The sequence below is a fragment of the Nomascus leucogenys genome, chromosome 1a (assembly GCF_006542625.1).
Source record: "Nomascus leucogenys isolate Asia chromosome 1a, Asia_NLE_v1, whole genome shotgun sequence".
NCBI classification, from domain to species: Eukaryota; Metazoa; Chordata; class Mammalia; order Primates; family Hylobatidae; genus Nomascus; species Nomascus leucogenys.
The window spans coordinates 19,398,715-19,420,370 of record NC_044381.1 but is presented as its reverse complement, the minus strand read 5'-3'; the positions used below and the strand labels follow the sequence as shown (position 1 = coordinate 19,420,370).

The 21,656-nt window shown below is 39.9% G+C and overlaps 1 protein-coding gene across 1 annotated transcript in view; it reads right to left on the bottom strand.

Moving 5' to 3' along the window:
• Positions 1 to 21,656, bottom strand: part of ADAMTSL1 (ADAMTS like 1) — a 445,880-nt gene that overhangs the window by 200,041 nt on the left and 224,183 nt on the right. The window contains exon 14 of the mRNA XM_003260400.2: positions 3,556 to 3,857. Within this exon, the coding sequence (XP_003260448.2) occupies positions 3,556 to 3,857 (302 nt within the window). The remainder of the gene's footprint in view (positions 1 to 3,555; positions 3,858 to 21,656) is intronic.

Here is a 21,656-nt window from a genome sequence, read left to right as displayed (position 1 = left end):
TCTCTTAGGTTTGTCAAACACAAATTTACATAACCCCAAACCAATAATCATAGCTGAAAGATGAAAATAACCCATGGGGTGATGAAGTGCTGAGACTAAGAAGCATTCCAGAGTTATTACATTCCAATCCAATCTAAAGTATTCTAAAACAAGGCTCTAGGCCTCCCCAGTGATGTGCGTTAAATCTCTGTTATCACAGGGACCAGTTGCCTCATCCTTCTTAGGTGGAGCCCAGTGTGGTGGGTGAAACTAAGGACAGAAGTTCTGTCATAATTAAGGAGTATCTGGGGCCAGCCCTGTGGTCAACACTCAATACATTTTTGTAGGATGAACAAATGCAATGGCTAAAGGGCACGGCATTCTAAGCACAGCATGCAATTGAGGCTGAGGGGAGGTGGGAATGGGATGCCTGCGGAGCATGAACCTGGAGTGAGGGAGCCGCCCTGGAACTGGGAGTGTGGGAAGCTGGAGGAGGGAAAAACTCTGAGGGCTTCACCTTGGAGTTCACAGTAGAGTTGGCCCATGGGAGGCAGGCACGACGTGAGAAGTTAGCTCATCAAGTTTGTGCTCTTTCCAAAAGAGCTAATATATGCTCTTAGGAGGACATTGTAAACCGACAGAGAACATGTTTAAGCACAGTACTTGATGATTCTGGGTTTTCCTTTCTTGACAGAAGCAAAAAGGAGAGGGGACTTGTAAGAAAAGGGGAACAACAGGTACAAGGCTTCATCTTCCATTTTTGCTGAAGTCAATGTCAAGTTTTCCCCCAGCTAGATTTTAAAGTGGATTTTACTGTCTAGGAGTTCAATACAATAAAGCTGATCAGGCTCAAAGTTGTTTTCCTTGATAACACCTATCAGTTCACATGTGGGAAATTAAAATCTAACAAGGAAGTGATAGTGGGACACAGGATACAGATCTGAGCAGGTTAGGCTCGTGTTCGATCTTCCAGAAAATGGGATTTTCAGTGTTTATATCTCCCAGAATAGTATAATTGTTACATGATATTTGATGACAGCTCAGGGAAACGCAGCCACCAACTACAGACTAAATTACTAACTCGTTCCTTCTGGTTGCTACCTCTGCTAGGTGAAAGGTTACTTTTGTGTCTATCCAATTTCATCTCTTGAGATTACAAAAACAATAAAATTAGCCTGACCGGCCCTACAACCCAAAATTGATTTAAAATCTATTTGTTAATCCTGCACATTTTTGGTTGGCTTCAGAAGAAATAATTAAAAATATATATAACCTTGTGGGTTACATTTTGGTGAAAGAACAAAGTTGATAATACAGTAAAATGTTACTGCCGAACAAAGACTTGAAAATATACATGTCCTATATACTAAAATAATTTTTTAGTGCATATGGGCATCATATGGACCATATAACCCAAGCATATTTTCATCACTTTGGAATTTTTGACTCTAACTTTTTAGGCATAAATATATTACCTTGGCACAGTGACATAACTGAAGGTAAGTGTGTTCAGTTGTTGACATTTAAAGACCTAAGAAATTTCAGTAACTTTACCCTGCTTTGGATATAAAGGATGTAAAATTTACTTTATATAAAAACACTTAGTTTCTATAGGTAGAGATCAATTGTATCTCAAACATCCAAATATTATTTCTAAATCGGTATCTTCCAAAAACATTTTAAATTAAATACATTCCACATATACTCGACACTTCAAATTTTATACCCTTGGTTGGTCAGCAGAATGGTTAGACTCTTAAAGAAAAAGGTATCTGGTTATTTAGATATTCCATTACTGCATCTATTTTTTCCATCTGTTCATAAAGTTCCAGGCTTGACTTGTAACTGAGAACTATAACTCAGAGACCACAAATAATTTTTTAAAGCACATTTGTTTTAGACTAGAAATAATGATCATTCAATTCAGGTGATCATGGAAATTGGGGATGAAAGGACAACCATCTGAATGCTGAGGCATCTGCTATGTTGGAAAGAAGCAACTGTAGCCACTGGCTAACAGCCTTTCTACCTGATCTCTCAGCTCCTGCCCAGGCTCCAGAGATCACCAAAGCTTATTTAACACTTCTCTCTCATTAAGCATGAAAGAAAAGATGTTCTCAAAGTGAGTGAAGAGTCCCATATGAACACAGTTACATTCACTGAGTTCCAGGAAACTGTCTTCCAGAATCATTTGGAAGAATTTAGGTTTTAACATACCAGGGCTCTCCATTAAAACACTTCAGAATTCCAGGGTTTGAAACTGGAAGATGTGGAAACAAACAAGAACCTCAAGGTCAGGACTATTAAACGCTTACTAAAAGACCTGCTGGAGAAAATTGATCCTTTGCTAGTACTTGTTCCACTATTCATTCCTTTTCAACTACATGTGAACAGTGTGGCACATTTATTCTTACGTTCTCAGTCATGACAAAAGATGCACTTTCAAAGTCTCCAAAATGTCATGGTTTAGAAAACAGTTTTGGGAAATCATTTTAGTACTTTTTTCCACCGGTTATTAAGAATCTTTGCTGAGAAAACAGAATCTCAACACGCTCAAAGGGGTTACTAATAGCCAGGGAAAGACCTGACAAGAAATCCGCTGGCACTTCCTCATCTATTAAAATCTCTCTTGGGAGTAGACATAGGAGATGGTGTCAATATGAATCTACCGTATTTTTAGAGTGGGAAGAAAGATCGTAATCTTGAAGAATCAATGGTTGATTTCAATGCCTTCCTCTGCCACTACAATCCTGATCATAACATCTGAAAGAATCACTGAATCTACTGTTCTATCACCATGGAATACACCAAGAAGAACCAGATGGATATATGTGGAAACATTTAACATGACTTAACTGATATTCATAATGAGAAAGCTTCAAGAATTCTCTAGGTGCTTAAAGAAGTGTGGTATGATGGAAAAACTCTAGACAGAGAAAGGAAAGCTTTGTCCTAGTCCCAGCTCTGTCGCTCCCCAGCTGTATGATCTTGAACAAATCACTTTGTTTCTTTGATTCTTAGTTTTCTCATCCGTAAGATGGGGGTGGGGTCAGACTTTGATCTTTAAACTCCTTTCCAGCTCCAGGTTACCACTGTATCAATTACCTTTTAGACACCCTTCCTCGAGATGTAAACAGATATTACTTTGGGAAATCAGCTGAGTACATCGGAGGGACTCTGACTTGTTCTTGGGTCTTGGTTCACATGGCATGCACTGAGGCAAGGGCAGAGATCAATAAAACAATGTTGAGAACACTGCCAGGTCAGTGTCAACTGTGTTTCTCAGCCAGATACACGATGATATGTTGCAAGACATCAGAATGACAACTGAAAGCCAAAGCATTTGTTGTACTGGCCACTCACAGCTGACAGTCTGAGAGCCACTGGAGCCAAGAGACAAATACATCTGTGTTTCATTCAGTGTGCTTTACATTTAGAATGGCTGCCTCCCCTCCTCCTCCTGCTTATCATTCTTGGATTTGAGGCAGTCACGTGATCCAGCTGCAAGCAGGAAGAGAAGACAGAGAAAAAGAGCAAGAAGATGGTGGGGATATGAGCCAGAGCCCCCTTTCTTACCTCCTCCACAGGACTCGGAGCACTTGGTGAACCCCTCATACTCCCAGTCATACAGCTCGTCGAAATCCTGCAGGCCACCGAAGAGCCCATCTGTCTCGTCTGGGTTGAACTCAGGAATTTCCCCGCTGCATGGCCCTGCATAACACGCACGCTGGGATGCTGGCTTGGGCCCTTCACACTCGTCAACAGGCAGGTCAGCCACGGACTGAGAGAAAGACAGGAGCACCTGGCACCTGACTATTCGCACCTGGGTCCCCACACCACAGGTGACTGTGCAGGCCGACCAGGCCTCTGGGATGAACCTGCAGTCGGCAAGCAAACAAGAGGACAAGATGAGAAGCCCCAGGCAGGAGGCCATGGGGGCTGTGAGGGGCTGCATCCCACCTGCCTCCAGTGCCCAGAGCTGTCCCGGGGTGCTCGGGGCTCCTCCACCCTGTCCTGTTATGGCGCTTCAGTTTAGTTCATAAGCGATTTTGCCACTGTTTCTGGGTTGCTTGCTTCATGAATGTCCCATGAACTCCCAGCTGCAAGACATTCCAGAGACCACCTGCTTGCTCCCTACTTTGCACCCACAGTGGTAGCTCTTCCAAGCAGGGAATTGGTGGTTTCTTCTCCTCACTCGAAATTCCAGTGAGATAGGAATTTGTTTTACAAGACCCCACTAATAAAATAGGATGCTGGAAAGAAGCCGGCGAGATCCTGTCAAACCAAGACGGCAATGAAAGCAACCTCTGGTTGTCCTTATTGTTCATTGTACACTAATTATAATACATTCACATACTAAAAGACACTCCCACCAGTGCCATGACAGTTTACAAATGCCATAGCAATGTCTGGAAGTTACCCTATATGGTCTGAAAATGGGAGGATCCTCAATTCTAGAAATTCTCCATTCCTTTCCTGGAAAACTCATGAATAATCTACCCCTAGTTTAGCATACGATCAAGAAATAACCATAAAAATAGCCAACCAGCAGCCCTCAGGGCTGCCCTGCCTATGAAGTAGCCACCCTTTTATTCCTTTACTTTAATAAACTTGCTTTCACTTTGCTCTGTCAGCCAGCTCTTGAATTCCTTTCTGCATGAAGCCAAGAACCCATGAGGTCCCACCCAGGCTGGACCTCAGTTTTGGGGTTTGCCCTGTGATACCGTCACTTGTGCCTCTTGCAAGTTGCTGGCTATTCTTATAGCAGACTGATACTGATAACGAAATAAGCCCTTGGAGATATTTAAGGAAGTTTGTTGTTTTTTTTTTTAGTCTGGGTCTCATATTCCGTAACTTTCTTTGTTCAATATGCTTCCCGAGATTTATTTATATGTATAAGGAGGTATTTTTGTGTGTAAGTTTCCAAGAATGGTGCAAAGTCTTGTTCATCACGCATTCTTTGAATTAGTCTGAGCTCCAATTCTTTTTATATCATAGAGAAAAGCCGTGCTACAAATGTAAATCCACACATACCACTGTAAATGAGAGGTTTTGCATTCAGACAAGTGTGCTCAGCATCCTCACACTCAGTCCCCCAAAACAAGCTACATTAGTAAGAACTTCAGAGTTTTTCTCTAGAACGTAGAAAAATACCCAAATCTCCAAAAATGTCCTCCCATCTTCATTAATCAACCGTAGCCATAACTATAATGACCTTGAGAGGGGCCTAGGAAAAAAAAGCCCAGAAGCAACCACTCATAGTTTCAAAAAGTTAGTATAATTCAGAGAAAAACTTTGAGATAATTTTTTATTTTTTATTTTTCATTTTTTTCCATGATCCTATTGCTTTCTCACAGGGAGTCGTGCTGGGGAGGCATGCAAACCTGGCTCCTTAACCTTGACTTTGGCAGACAATGAAAGAACTGATAAGAAGGTTATGGCATTAAATGCTAGCAAGTGCAAATGGTTCATATCTGGTTCAGGGAAATTGAAATTCTAATAGCAAACCAATCCAAATTTCCAAACTGGAAGGAACACAACAAAGATGTGTCCTGGGCCTGAGCCTGGGCTTCATGTGGAACAGGGGTGGTCTGCTTAGAAGATACGACTTCCCCCAAAGCAGCACTCAGTGCTCTGAGGCATGGCAAGAGACCCTTTGAGAAAGGCCTGACCCCAGCTACCTTTGAAGAGTCATCCACTAGGAGAGAACAAAGGTCCCCATATAACCTTGTCAGGAAGGTGATGAGGGTAGAATGGCCACCCAGAATTATCCCAAGAAAATTTCATCACAATTTCACCTCCCTCTCACCCTTTTGACTTCTTTGTTCCACCTTTTGCACCTAGAGAACTTGGAAAAAAATGGTATCCTAAAAGATTAAAAAGTCTTCTTGCTTTAAATAATGCCCCCTGCGGGAGCTTTTTAGGAACATAAAACCAAAAGCTGCTATCAAAATCATTTTAACCCTTTTATCCACATCCACCTACTTGGCTCCTGTGACAAGAATCATAACAGATACACAAGCATTTAATTTTATCACACAGATGCAGACACAAAGGAAAATGCATGCTAAACTATTTTGTATGTAAGAAGACACAAAAGCAAATGATCAGCCTGCTAACTTTGACAATGATGTGATGAATAATACTTTTTTTTTTTTTTTTTTTTTGATACGGGCTCGCTCTGTCGCCCAGGCTGGAGTGCAGTGGCGCAATCTCGGCTCACTGCAAGCTCCGCCTCCCGGGTTCACGCCATTCTCCTGCCTCAGCCTCTCTGAGTAGCTGGGACTACAGGCGCCCGCCACCACGCCTGGCTAATTTTTTGTATTTTTAGTAGAGACGGGGTTTCACCGTGGTCTCGATCTCCTGACCTGGTGATCCGCCCGCCTCGGCCTCCCAAAGTGCTGGGATTACAAGCGTGAGCCACCGCGCCCGGCCGATGTGATGAATAATACTTCTTTAATAGTGTGGTACCAAACTTTGTTTTCGAATCAGAAAGATGGCAAGATCTCAAAAAGAACTGCACCCTACCAGCTTTCTCTATGCAGTAAGGACTATGGTTCTGTTGCTTATAAGGAGCCCTCTTTAGGAACCATTATAACGGGGCAAGGGCTGGCAAGCTTTTTCTATAAAGGGCCAGAATGAAAATATTTTAGATTTTGCGGACTCCGTGAACTCTGTTGCAACTACTCAACTCTGCCATTGTGGAATGAAATATGTAAACAAATTAGTGTGGCTGTGTTCCAATAAAACTTTAGTTTTAAAAAGGGGGTGATGGGATGCTGATGGAAGGGTCTGGATTTGGCCTGTGGACTGTAGTTTTCCAACCCCTGCTATAGAAAAAAACATTTGGTAGAGATACAAACGCATTGAGATCCATAGATAATCCTCAAACTTATTCTAGGTCTTAGTTTCCATCTCTTTTCACATATATAAGCTTATGGAATATGACAAGTAACCAACTTGATTTGTGTTTTCAAAGCGAGCCCCAGATAAGATCTAGAATATAAATGATGCACAAACTAGACTCTTAGCTCTGCTTGTCTATTATATAAATGACTTTGCATTTGATGTCATTCCAGAACCAAGAAGATATACCAAAAGCATATAAAATAGAAAGGCCATTCTACTGAAGCCCCATGAACTTGTTGCAATGGTTGAAACTTATTTTAAGGCATCATGCTTCAATTAAAACATATATATATATATATGTATGTGCACATGCACGTGTGTAATTTTTTACTATCTAGACATTTAGGGTTAATAGCAAAAACAATAAATATCTGTTTTATGTCTCCCAAATGAGAGTTTTATCGAATGTAAAATAGCCTCACTGGCTTATCTCCCAATCCACTATCCTTAGGTCTTCATCGAGTTCACACCAATTAAAAACAATTTGGTTTTTAAGTGGTGCTGTCCTTTGGCAGTCATCTTAATTTATCTGGTGCATACAGTGTATGATATAATATAGTCTCTTTTGTTGAAGGCAGGAGATTATGTTTCAAAAGAAAAATATCTGATAGTGCAAATGGCCAAATGAATAATAACTGTTTTTCATAGGAGGCTTTTCCCCAAGTCCCTAGATCTCCCAGCTCTGTATTTACTATCTTGAGTTTTCTGGCCACAAGTGGGAGGAAGCGAGGTCAGTGAGAGGGCAGGCAAGTGAGTTAGGAGGTTTAATTCTAATGTTTAGAAGTCTCATCTTGAACAGCACTTGCTGAGCTAGAAGCTTTAAAGAGGGACCTTTAAAATAGAGGGAATTTTTTTTGTTTGTTTTTAAATCAGTACGTTAATCACTTTCATGTAAAAATGGACAATAAAAAGGTTAAAATTTGGGAAGTTTAAAAATTCTTTTTGTTGGCCGGGCACTCACGCCTGGAATCCCAGCACTTCGGGAGGCCAAGGCAGGCAGATCACCTGAGGTCAGGAGTCCGAGACCAGCCTGGCCAACATGGTGAAGCCCTGTCTCTATAAAAATATAAAAATTAGCCGGGCATGGTGGCAGGAGCCTGTAATCCCAGCTACTCGGGAGGCTGAGGCAGGAGAATTGCTTGGGCATGGGAGGTGGAGGTTGCAGTGAGCCAAGATCATGCCACCGCACTCCAGCCTGGGTGATGGAGTGAGACTTCGGCTCAAAAAAAAAAAAATTCTTTTTGTTAGCATCACTACTGTTGGATGAATGAAGACTGGTTTGACAAATTAGTTCTTTAAAAGATGGGTGTAAACTTCAGAAGTAACTGATATGGATTCTGTATTTAGTCTTTCCTTCTCAGGAAATTAAAACAACAACAACAAACCACACCTGGCAAATGAATGATTAATGCTTCTGGCTGGCCTTCTATTTGCAGCTTAATTGTTCCTTTCATTAAGAAAAAAATGTATTCTTTAGTTAGAGTAATTACCATGGTCTCTTTTATGAAATAGAAAACAGTGACAATAAAATTCACTTATAAAATCCCTAAGTGGTTTAAAAGTTCATTAGTGACTATTACAGAGTTAGAAGCATGCACTGAAATAATAAAAATAATCACTTTATTAATATACTGCTAAACAAAAACAACTTACTCTCGGTTGATTAGTCTCGTGTCACCACAGATATTAGCTAGCACTAGCCTCTAGGTGTATGTCTACATGGTCTGTAACTAACATATTTGATATGGTTTGGTTCTGTGTTCCTACCCAAATCTCATCTTGTAGCTCCCATAATTCCCATGTGTTGTGGGAGGGACCTGATGGGAGATGATTGAATCATGGGGGCGGGTCTTTCCTGTGCTGTTCTCATGACAGTGAATGTGTCTCATGAGATCTGATGGTTTTAAAAGTGGGAGTTTCTCTGCACAAGCTCTTTTTTGCCTGCTGCTATCCATGTAAGATGTGACTTGCCCCTCCTTGCCTTCCACTATGATTGTGAGGCCTCCTCAGACATATGGAACTGTAAGTCCAATTAAACCTCTTTCTTTTGTAAATTGCCCAGTCTCAGAGATGTCTTTTCAGCAATGTGAAAATGGACTAATACAATGTGAAAATTAACTTTTCCTTCTATCCTATTACTTTCCTCTCTCATATATGTTTGTTTTAAAAATCATTGGGATTATTAAAAATAAAAACAGCTTTATAGTTGTCTTATTTTGATGCTATCACTAGTTTCATGCCCTAATTTAAAAATGCAAATTGAAACATGCAGGAAGTCTCATTAAAAATACTCAATTTAGGTATAGGTTTTCAATCTTATTACATTTCAAGCCACGAGCCAATAGAGGTTGTGGATTTCTCTTTACCTGTTTCATTTGGTGTATGTTTGTGTATGTGAGTGGTGGCATGACAGTAGGGTGAGAAAAGAGAAGGGAATAAACTGAATAATATGTGAGAAAAATTAGAGTTTAAAATCAGGCACAGTGGCTCATGCCTGTAATCTCAGCACTTTGGGAGGCTGAGGTGGGCGGATCGCCTGAAGTCAGGAGTTCGATACCAATGTGGCCAACATGGCGAAACCCTGTCTCTACTAAAAATACAGAAATTGGCCAGGCGTGGTGGTGTGAGCCTGTGATCCCAGCTATTCAGGAGGCTGATGCAGGAGAATTGCTTGAACCCAGGAGGTGGAGGTTGCAGTGAGCTGAGATCTTGCTACTGCATTCCAGCCTGGGTGACAGAGTAAGACTCTGTCTCAAAAAAAAAAAAAAAACAAACCCAAAGATTACTGATTACTGGATATCTCTGTTAAGTGCATTCTTCCTAGGTTGTCTTAGCCTTTCATTGACTTTGAGCTATTATATTTTACCACCCTGTAAGTGGCAGGAAATTGATAGTGCAAATGATTCCTGCCCAGAGAAACACAGATTAATTGTGTCTAGTGGAATGCAGTTGATTGTTGCCCTGTAGCTAGACCTATTTTGCATCTATTTGTAAATTCATCTGGGCATTCATATTTGCCTAAATAAATAGGGTTCTTTAAAATTTCCTTTGAATTGGCTGTAACATCTTACTGGTTCCCTCATTGGTTAATGAGGTAGGTAAAATCTTTGACAGATGTTCATTTTATATTTACATGAGAATCATGGATTTTCCCTTTTAAAAATCTTATCACTAACGAGTGGCCACAGAGGAATGGAAAATAGTATATTGGAAAAAGAAAATATTTCATAAGTAATTCTACTCTGAATTAAACAAAAAGTCTTTTCCATAAATATGTTATTTAGGACCAAAAAATTTACATACTTTATTGGTAAAATATGTAATTCCATATTGCCTCATCATTTTTTAACCCAATCTTCATTCTTATATATATTTTTTAAACTTTGAAAAGTTGATCTTTCTCCTGATTCTGGGCAATCCTGGAGACATTAATGGAGTAAAAACCTTAGGATAAAGTGAAGCTAACTAAACCTAAGCTGCACATTTTGGGATCTGAAGAGGCTTTTGGATAAACAGGGAAAAAATTGCTACTGGATGAGAAAGAAACTTGGAAGAGAGAAAAGGAAACACTGTATTTCTACTCTTATCTACTTCCCATTTTTACATGAGATCAGAAGATCTGGTGTAAAAACTCTTTAGTTATTTAATGCTTCTCGATAATGTCAAAAAGAAAGATTTAAATAAACCCTCTAAAATAAGTAAGCAAACACCATTTGGAATGCTATAATGGAAGGGAAACTCTTCAATTGAATCACTTTAGGAATTTTAAAATTACTTGTAAAATCTATAATATTAAGGCAATCTTAAAATATAGTTGGAGCATTAAAGTTTTGAAATAATACTTATCCAAAATATCCCTCTACATTTACTTAGAACCACGCCTAAATCATTCCACATAAATGAGAATCTAACTTATTAGGAAAGATCTTTACTCGAGGATATTTGATCTGAATGTGGAATTATGAAAATATTTCTCAACTGCTGTTGTTTACAATTCTCTAGAACTGCAAATAAATCATGCTAGTTATGCAACTCATATTGAGGTCTCTAAGCAAAATTTTTCAAAGGTTCTAGGACACCACTCCTCACAACATCTGACAGCACCACTTCTTTTCATAGATTTCTCAAATCCTCAAGTGTCACGCCTAGGCTATGAGGCATCTTCAGCACTGTAAGGTGCCCCAGTAGAATAATCAAAAACATAATGATCCTGGAAATTAAAATAAAACAAATGATAATTTTGAAGCAGCCACCAATACAACTACTTGAAAAGAAAAAAATTGAGTGTCCCTGTCTAATGTCGCTAACCAGTAATAATTTGAGGGAATAACTTAATTTAAAAAACATATTAAAGTGGTCAGGCACTATGGCTCACACTTGTAATCCCAGCATTTTCGGAGGCCAAGGCAGGAAGATCACTTGAGGCCAAGAGTTTGAGACCAGCCTGGGCAATATAGCAAGACCCCATGTCTACCAATAATAATTATAATAAGTTAGCTGAGTCTGGTAACACACACCTGTAGTCCCAGCGACCAGGAAGGCTAAGGTGGGAGGATCTCTTGAACCCAGGAGTTCAAGGTTACAGTGAACTCTGATTGTGCCACTGCACTCTAGCCTGGGCTACAAAGAAAGACCCAGTCTCTCAAAAAAAAAAAAAAAGGGAAAAAACCCAGCAAAACACATGGAAAAGCTATATTTAGAGGCATTTTCCAAGCAACAAACAGACTTTTTCTCATGATAATGATGCTCTTTTGGGTTGAGAGGCAGCTGGCCTCTCTGCAAAAATGCCTGAATGTCTTTCTTGCAGAAAATGTGCAGTGATGGAAGTTGGGTTAAAAAACAAAATGCTGACTGCATTAGAGAGCACATTTTCCTTTCAAAGAGACTTTATACTAGAGGAAAATGTTGCAGGGGCTGAGTTCTCTGAAAGTTCCAATTCATCCAGAGACTACTGGCTCTTTCAAAGCCTGGGATCTTGATGTTTGAGCACTTTGTTGAAGTCATCTTGAAGTTCTGCCTTCTCTTTTCTCTGATATGGTTCTAGACAAGACATTATAAAGAGTCTTACTAAAGGAGGGTCCCACTGACCATCAGGAGGCTGCTTTTATTCAACAGTAAGAAAAAGGCCAGGAGGAAGATGGGTATCAGGTTCTAAGAACACAGGCCTTCCTGTCTGCTATTCTTAACAAATCTAATCCTCATTCTGTCTCATTTCCAATGGCATTCAACATAATTGACCATTGCTTTCAAGTACTTCTTGAAATACTTCCTCCTCTTGAATTACATGACACCAAACTCTCTTGGTTTTCTTCTCTGGTTACTTCCTTCTCAGTCTCCTTTTCTAGGTCCTTCTATTCTCAAATTCAAAATATTGGCTGAGTGCAGTGGCACAGGCCAGGCATGGTGGCTTATGTTTGTAATTCCAGTACTTTGGGAGGCCGAGGCAGGCAGATCACTTGAGGTCGGGAGTTCAAGACCAGCCTGGCCAACATGGTGAAACCCCGTCTCTACTAAAAATACAAAAAATTAGCCAGGCATGGTGGCGTGCACCTGCAAGCCCAAGCTACTTGGGAGACTGAGGCAGGAGAATCACTTGAACCCAGGAGGCGGAGGTTGCAGTGAGCCGAGATCATCATGCCACTGCACTCCAGCCTAGGTGACAGAGCAAGACTCTGTCTCAAAAAAAGAAAAAAAAATTAAAATATTGCAGTGCCTCAGGACTTGGCTTTGTGCTATCTTCCAATGTGTTCATCAATGATTCCTAGTTTCAAATACCATCAGTGTACATGAAGCTTCTAATTTAATCTCTATTCTAGAACTTTCTTCTCTGAAAAAACATTAATTTAATTAATGTATTTATCGAAAACTTATTTAGTGTTTCTTATGTGCCAGGCACTATTCTAAGTGCTTTATAAATAAAAGTTGTTAAATCTGAACAAGAACATTATGAGATAAAACTATTATTATTCCCATTTAATAGACAGATGAGGAAACTGAAGCATAAGTTACACAACTAGTAAGGTTTTGTGCTCTTAACTACTGCACATTGCTATTTTTTCCTTCTTGACATTTTTGCTTTTAAGTTTCAAAGGCAGCTTCAATCTCCAACTTAAAATGTCCAGAATGGAACTCCTGATTTCCCCCTTCAGTAACCCAATCATCTTTCAATCTTCTCCACCACAGCAAAGGATTTTACTGGCTACCCAATTGCTCAAGTAAAAAATCAGGAGTTATTCTTGACCCCTCAATTTCCTTCACATCTCACTTTCAGCTGATTGCCAAATTCTCTAAATTCTCCCTTGAAAATACACATAAACTCATTTACTTCTCTCCATTTCCATTACCACCACCTTAATATAGCAATAATAAGCGAATATTACACTTACATGCTTTATGCATTTTACATATACAACTCATTATGACATTGTTGAGAGATGGGTACTGTTGGAAACATTTTGAAATAGGCAAAAGAGATTACTGGTTGTCTTTTCAATGAACTGCTGGCATTTTCTAGCAAATTTCCAGGGGTGGTCTTGTTCTATGGAATTATGAGCCTTTGATGGTCTTTGCTAGTCTGTTTTGCAACTCCATAGAGATAGAAGTTTCCCTGTAGAGGGCTGGTGATGATACAGAGGTTTCTTGTCCATAATAATATATGTATTTTTCTGTTCATGGCACTGCAAGTGGTTTTGTCTGGTAGAAAATATATACTTTATTCTAAATCAAATTCTCATTTGAACTAGTTTTAATATCACACTGGCTTCCTCAATAATTTGTGAGTTAAATACAATTTTTGGCTGGGCACGGTGGCTCACGCCTGTAATCCCACCACTTGGGGAGGCTGAGGTGGGCAGATCACGAGGTCAAGAGATGGAGACCATCCTGGCCAACATGGTGAAACCCCGTCTCTACTAAAAAAAAATTAAAAAATTAGCTGGGTGAGGTGGCACACACCTGTAATCCCAGCTACTTGGGAGGCTGAGGCAGGAGAATTACTTGAACCCAGGAGGTAGAGGTTGCAGTGAGCTGAGAGCACACCACTGCACTCCAGCCTGGCAACAAAGCTAGACTCCATCTCAAAATAATAATAATAATAATAATAATAATAATAATAATATTTTTGACATGTGATTATTTTATATTTTCATGAGACTTATGATTGTACCCTTTTGAAAATTATATTTTAATAGTACTACTTTCGTCTCAATTTCTAGATGACAATATTGGAATACGATGATTTCTAAGGCCACACTGCTCAGTAAATGGTATTGTCAGGACTTGAACCCTGGCAGGCTGGCTCCACAGTTGGTGCTCTTAATCACCTCACTGTCCTGCCATGGGCTGCCACGCACACCATGATCACTGAAGCTAACACTGTCTTTCTGCTGGACTACCACAATAGCCACTGGTCTATTTTCTTCCTCTGTTACTTCTTACTGACCTGTTCTTAATGAAGTAGCTAAGGGAATCTTAAAATGTAAAGCTTTTAATTGTCTCCTACTGTCCCCAGGTAAAAAAGACAAACTTTCTCCCAAGGTTATCTTGGTTATCTTATGGCATTTTCTATCCTCATCTCCCACCATTTTCCCCCAGTTACTATTCTCTCCAGCCACACTAATCTTCTTTTACTTCCTTCAATGTGGTCAATGCTTTCCTGGCTCAAGATTCTGGCATGTGTGGGTTGCACCCTGGATCACCCTCCTCCCTTCACTTTGCTTGGAATAACTCCCACTCATCTTTCAGGTCTCAGTATATATGTCCCTTCTCAAAGAGGGCTTTGCTGGCTGATATGGTTTGGATTTGTGTCCCTGTCCAAATCTCCTGTCGAATTGTAATCCCCAGTACTGGAGGAGGGACCTGGTGGGAGGTGACTGGACCATAGGAGTGGATTTTCCCCTTGCTGTTCTCGTGATAGTGAGCTCTCAAGAGATCTGGTTGTTTAAAAGTGTGTATCACCTCTCCCTTTGCCCTCTTCCTCCTTCTCTGGCCATGTAAGATGTGCCTGCTTTCCCTTCATCTTCCATCATGACTGTAAATTTCCCGTGGCCTCCCCAACCATGCTTCCTGTACCACCTGTGGAACTATGAATCAATTAAACCTCTTTTTAAAGAAATTACCCAGTACTGGTAGTCCTTTATAGCAATGTGAGAACAGACTAATACAGAAAATGGCTATCAAGAAGTGGGGCATTGCTATACAGATACCTGAAAATGTGGAAATGACTTTGGAACTGGGTAACTGGCAGAGGTTGGAAGAGTTTGAGAAGGCAGGAAGATCAGGGAAACTTTGGGATTTCCTAGAGACTTGGTAAATTGTTGTAATCAAAATGCTAGTGATATGGGCAATGAAGTCCAGGCTGAGGTGGTCTCAGGCACCTCAGGCACTGTGGAACCTTGAACCTTGAATTTGAGAGTGATAATTTAGGGTATCTGGTGGAAGAAATTTCTAAGCAGCAAAGTGTTCCAGATGTGATCTGGATGCTTCTAACAGCATATAATCACATGCATGAGCAAAGAGATAACCTGAAACTGGAACTTATATTTAAAAGGGAAGGAAATCATAAAAGTTTAGAAAATTTGCAGCCTATGTGGTAGAAAAGAAAAACCCATTTTCTGGAGAGGAATTCAAGCTAGCTACAGAAACTGGCAAAAGTAAAAAAGAGCCAAATCTTAATAGTCAACACAATGGGGAAAATGCATTGAAGGCATTTCAGAGACCTTCACAGCAGCCCTTCCCAAATGTCAATAGCCAAGGCAACAGGGAAAATGCCTCAAAGGCATTTCAGAGCTGTGGCAGTCCCTCCTATCACAGGCCTGGAGGCCTAGGAGGGAAGAATGGTTTTATGGGTCAGGCCCAGGGCTCCACTGCCCTGCACAACCTTGGGACACTGCTCCCTGTGTCCCAGCTGCTCCAGCTCCAGCCATGGCTAAAAGGGCTCCAGATATGTCTCAGGCATCTGCTCCAGAAGGTGCAAGCCATGAGTCTTGGAGGCTTCCACATAGTGTTAAGCCTGTGGGTGAACAGAGGGCAGGAGTTGAAGCTTGGGAGACTCTGCCTAGATTTCAGAGGATGTATGGAAATGCTTGGAAATCAAGGCAGAAGTCTGTTGCAGGAACAGAGACCTCATGGAGAACCTCAGCTAGACCAGTATGGAGGGGAAATGTGGGATTGGAGGCCCCACACAGAGTCTCAACTGGGGCACTGCCTAGTGGAGCTGTGAGAAGAGGGCCACCATCCTGCAGACCCAAGAATGGTAGATCCACTGACAGCTTGCACCATGTACCTAGAAAAGCTGCAGGCACTCAACTTCACAGGGGTGGAGATGCCCAAGGCCTTTGGAGCCCACCCCTTGCATCAGCGTGGCCTGGATGTGACACATAGAGTCAAAGGAGATCATTTTGGAGCTTTAAGATTTAATGACTGCCCTGCTGGGTTTCTGACTTGCATGGGGTCTGTAGCCCCTTTGTTTGGGCTAATTTCTCCCTTTTGGAATGGGTATATTTACCCAATGCCTGTACCTCCATTGTATCTTGGAAGTAACTGACTTGTTTTTTATTTTACAGGCTCATGGGAAGAAGGGATTTGCCTTGTCTCAGATGAGACTTTGGACTGTGGACTTTTGAGTTAATGCTGAAGTGAGTTAAGAATTGGGAGACTGTTGAGAAGGGATGATTGTATTTTGCAATATGAGAAGGGCATGAGATTTGGGAGGGGCCAGGGGCAGGATGATATGGTTTAGATTTGTGTCCTTGCCCAAATCTCCTGTCAAATTATAATCCCCAGTGTTGGAGGAGGGGGCTGGGGAAGGTGATTGCATCATGGGGACAGATTTTCCCCTGCTGTTCTCATGATGGTGAGTTCTCATGAGATCTGGTTGTTTAAAATTTTGTAGCACTTCCTCCATTGCCCTCTTCCTCCTTGTCTAGCCATGTAAGATGTGCCTGCTTTCCCTTCTCCTTCTGCTGTGATTATAAGTTTCCTGAGACCTCCCCAGCTGTGCTTCCTGCCCAGCCTGTGGAACTGTGAATCAATGAAACCTCTTTTACTTATAAATTGCCAAGTCTCAGATAGCTCTTTATAGCAATGTAAGAAGAGACTAATGCACTGACCCTCAGACCTAATAGGTCCCCTATTAACATCTTTGAGCATCTTTCCATTTTCTTAGAACAGCTACCAGTCTTTGATAATCACAATGCAAATCTTTATGTAATAATTGCCCCCCTCACTTGACCAAATCTCTATGAAGATAGAACTTCACATAATAGGAGCTCAGTAAATAATTTTTCAAAGAAATAAATGGATTGATAAACAGAAGGATAAGAGCTAATGTTATGATTGACTTGGTACTGTGCTTATTCTTAGGGCCAAAGACTGAAACCAGGTTAGATAAAGAGGCAACAGCCAAAAGACTCTAAGAAACTAAGTCATATTTTTCTGTTCTAGGCATTGGCATGAGGAAATACAAACCTCTTTCTACTGTAGGAGTTTCATATGGCTGTAGAAACCATAAGAAAACTCCTACAGCAGGAAAAGGTTAGAGTTACTAGACCCAAACTGAGCAGCTACAGTGGGCTTATTCATTTACGTTTCTTATAGCTATATTTACGCAGTATATGCCGGCCGAATTTCATCTTGATGGGTTGTTAGGTAGTCATGTAGCTTGAGGTAAGTTGAGATTCTGTGTCTATCACACTTCAGTGAAATATCAATAAAATGTCATTTTGAAGAATAAAAAAATTAAGGGGCAGCTTTGAGACAGATGCTGACTTCAATAATTTTTATAGGACTCTGGTCAAACACTGCCTTATCATACCATCAGCTACTCAGCAGTGAAGCGCTGGAGCATTTTGGAACTGTTCCTAGGTTAGAGAAACCCAAAGGAGAGCTTTTGTCTTTTTTATCTACTTTTTAAAACTCAACATCCATAAAATTTTGGGAAAAAAGGAAGAAAGACTACTCACTACACGTAGCAGATACAAATAAAGCCAAATTATTCGTTTCAGAAATGAAAAGTGAGGATATGACACTTGTTTCGATCATCTTTCTTTCTCTTTGCTTTTCTGATCTAAATGAACAGAAAATGACTTGAAAATTTGCTTTTCCTTGCAAATAGTCTACTTAAAAGGCCACATCCCAGGGACTCAGATTGCCATCACAGCTTACAATGCTATCACTGCATTTGTAGTTCTCAGCTTAATATTGGAATGTAGTTTAAATGCATAACATTTTCCCTGACTTTGATAAAGATTTAAAATACTGGAAACTCAATACTTTTCATGTACCATTTCTTTTTACATGGAATGAAATTAGTTTATCTTGTAATTTTGTGAAGGTTTCTTTCCCTCAATTCAACACGTTTGGCAAAGCTTTCCAATGAAAAGTTCAGTTCATTAAAAATGACCTTAATGGACTTAACATGTATTGGTGGTGACAGGGTGCATACTTTATTTTGGCACACAAGGATCCCATTAATTTGTCTTTGTCACTCTCTAGGGCTCTGCTAAGCAACAGTTCAGATTTAGCTTTCTGAAAGTAGCTACAGAACGAGCAACTGTGGTGACAGAGGGAGGGGCTGATAAATTTAGAACTTCTTGGTTTGCAATCAAGGAATGACTACAAAAAAACGGCTCTATCTGCTCTCTTATTATTGATTCTGCTGTTTCTGTGCATGGAGATCAAGTATATTTAACTCAGAGTAGAGAGAGGTTACTTTTTCACCCAGGCAGCTTCTGAACTTTTCTTACTCATTTTTGTAATTCCTCATAAATCTCTTTTTATTTAAATAAAGATTTGTCTCTTAAAATAAAATCTGGGCTAAATTAAAAGCATGGTGCTTATAAGTGAGTCTTCAAAGACCCTCAGAAGTGTAGATGAAGAAAGGCAGTAAGGTGGTGTGAGCTGGGAACCCACTAGCTGAGTTTTGAGTTAAATATTGTTGTTCTCTCTCAAATGCCATTAGATGCAAGATGTATGAGGCAGATACAACAGCTGCCTCAATTTCTCCATTTGTAATAAGTGGTTATTAGACATCTTAACTCCCTTAAAGATTCTCTAGGAAAATGAATGATGCTAGAAAAGGCCTAATCACAACAAAAATTTATATACATAGCACTTCCTGCATACCAGGTACTTTATACAGATTAACTTAAACCTCAGAAGAACCCTATGAGGTAGCGACTACCTCACTTCACAGGTGATAAATGGAGGCATATGGGGTTAAATGACTTTCCCAAGGTCAAGATTGAAACACAAGCTGTCTGTCCCTGGGGCCCACACTTTTAGTCACTGTGCAGAGCTGTCCTGCATGGAGGTATGATCAAAAATTAACTTGATTTTTACTCTGATTCCAGTAGGATTGTATCTTTGTCAGGGCACACAAATACAGAGACTCACCCCTCACCAACTCACCCAGTTGGCAGCTTAATGCATCCGAAAAAAATCAATTTTAGGAAATTATCTGCGGTTTCTACAGCCTGTTTTTAACATATAGGTAGGAATAACTGAGGTACACATAATGATACAAAATATCTGATCACTTGCTATGTAAAAAGATCATATATCTTTCCCCAAGTACTAGTTTTGGAATCAAAGCCAGATTCAAATCAGTTTGATGATAATCTGTCAAACATCGGTTCATATCAACATCCCCCTCAAACCCTTTCAATGTATATATTATATTCTTCTATCATTTATTTCTTATATTTATGTGTTACCATGTAGTAGCTTAACTATCTGATATTTTATCTCAGAGGTAGATGCAATTCTAATATATGCTAGTAGAGAATTTGGGAATTCAATAAATAAGTCTCCTGAACTCCTTTTTAAATCAGTAACTCTCTCATGATATGATACCCAAACATCAAATTGCATTTCTTAAAGACAGCTAGCTCATTTCTTCAGTCTGTGGATAGACAACTGGTACTCAACACTTTGGTCACAATCCTATTGCTCTTGTGATAAGAATGCACTAACGGTTTCTTGAGGGCAAAGACTACGGTTATTTTTGCAATACCTGCACCTGGTACATAGCATGGCATAGGGCAAGGGATTTATAGGTGAGTTTAGCTTCCATCGTTAGGAGGTGTGAACAATTTAGCAAGTCTAGTGGCTCTCTAAAGTCATCTAGAATATGGAATTAGCCCAAGAAATTATATTAAGCATTTTGCTGCTGCAGAGAATAGGGAAGAGGCCAGAAAGGAAGGTGTTGGAAGTAAGAGAGGTCAAGACTATTGTAGGGGAAGGGTTGATGCTGTCTGGCCAGTGTGAGGCTTTAGCTCTACCATATGCCAGTTTTCAAAATTAAGTGCTCTTTAATCTTATAATTCTAATGCTCAACTCTTTGCTGCTTGAACATTCTTTTTATTGATTGAATAATCTGCAAACAGTGTTTAAATTTCTTGATCTTAGATTTCTTAAGAATCATGAATCATCTCACCTGTTTCTACACATAAACAAGATATTCATCGTTACTTTTCTGTGGCCTGAGATTCATGAAGAGAATATAATTCAGGTACCTTATATTTAGAATATAAATAGTAACACTATATGGACCCATAAATGATGTTTGGTTCACTACATTTTGAGGAGGGATATGAAAACACATGTCACACAATTAACATTTCTAGCCACTTAAAAAAATATGAATTCACATTCTTAACCACTGAGTTAAGCCATCTACATTCTTAGACTACTTATTGGGTATAAATATGGACTAATGAAAACATACGCTTAAATATTATATCTTTAAATACTATTTTCAACAAGGTAAACAAGGCATTTAATGAGTACAGAATCACCATGGTGACTCTTATTGGCTTTTCTATGTGCATCTAATTCCTTGTGGGTTCTGTTCACATAGATGCATGACAGGAATTTCCCTTTGCTTCTTATTGAATAAACCCCATTGCTAAGCTGATGCCATCTGGCATCCAGATATTACTGCTGCCTTCTGCTTACTTACTTTTCTTCCTCTTCGTCTTCTTTTTTTGTAATGGCTCACAACAAGATTATTTATGGCAATACATTTAAGCCCTGACTATTTTGTTGAAGCACAAATATAGTCTCCTAACCATGCAAAGCCGTTGGCTGAAAATCTAATAAGATAACTCAAGATCTTTTAAAATGCAAGATCAAGGCACAAGGACTACCCAATCCTACCTTTGAAAAAAATGGCAACATTAAGGCTCTCCACCTGGTGAAGGCCAGCTATTTAACAAGGGAATATCTAGATAAAATTGCTATATTGGCCACACTGTGTCCAAAGCAACTGGCATATCCCATTGCTTCTTCTGAGCCATCGAAGAACTACAGGCAACTGAAATATATCTGGAAGAACCTGGCTTCCCTAAGTGCCCCACTGGTCCTCACTTTCTCTACCTGGGATGCCTTGTTTTAGAGACCAGGAAGAGCACCTAAAGCATCCAGACTGTACCTTTTTTTCTTTTTTCTTTTTCCTTTTTTTTTTTTTAAAACACGAGTCCCTTAGCAAATTACACCTTCTAGGGCATTAGGTGGCCTGTTAGTAGCCTGAAGGAGTTAAGGAAATGGACAATTTCCTTCCTGTTCCAAGTCAGAACAGGCTCTTTAAGGTAAGCTGAATGACCTCCTGTCCAACAACATTTCTTTAAATGTCCTAGGGATCATCACTGTATCATTTTTCCTCATGAAATTAAGCTGTCAGAAGGGTCACACTATGTACTTGCCTGGGTGATACATGTCAGGTGATAGTGATGTTTATGCACATATCTCAGTCAAGACTAAAGCTACGG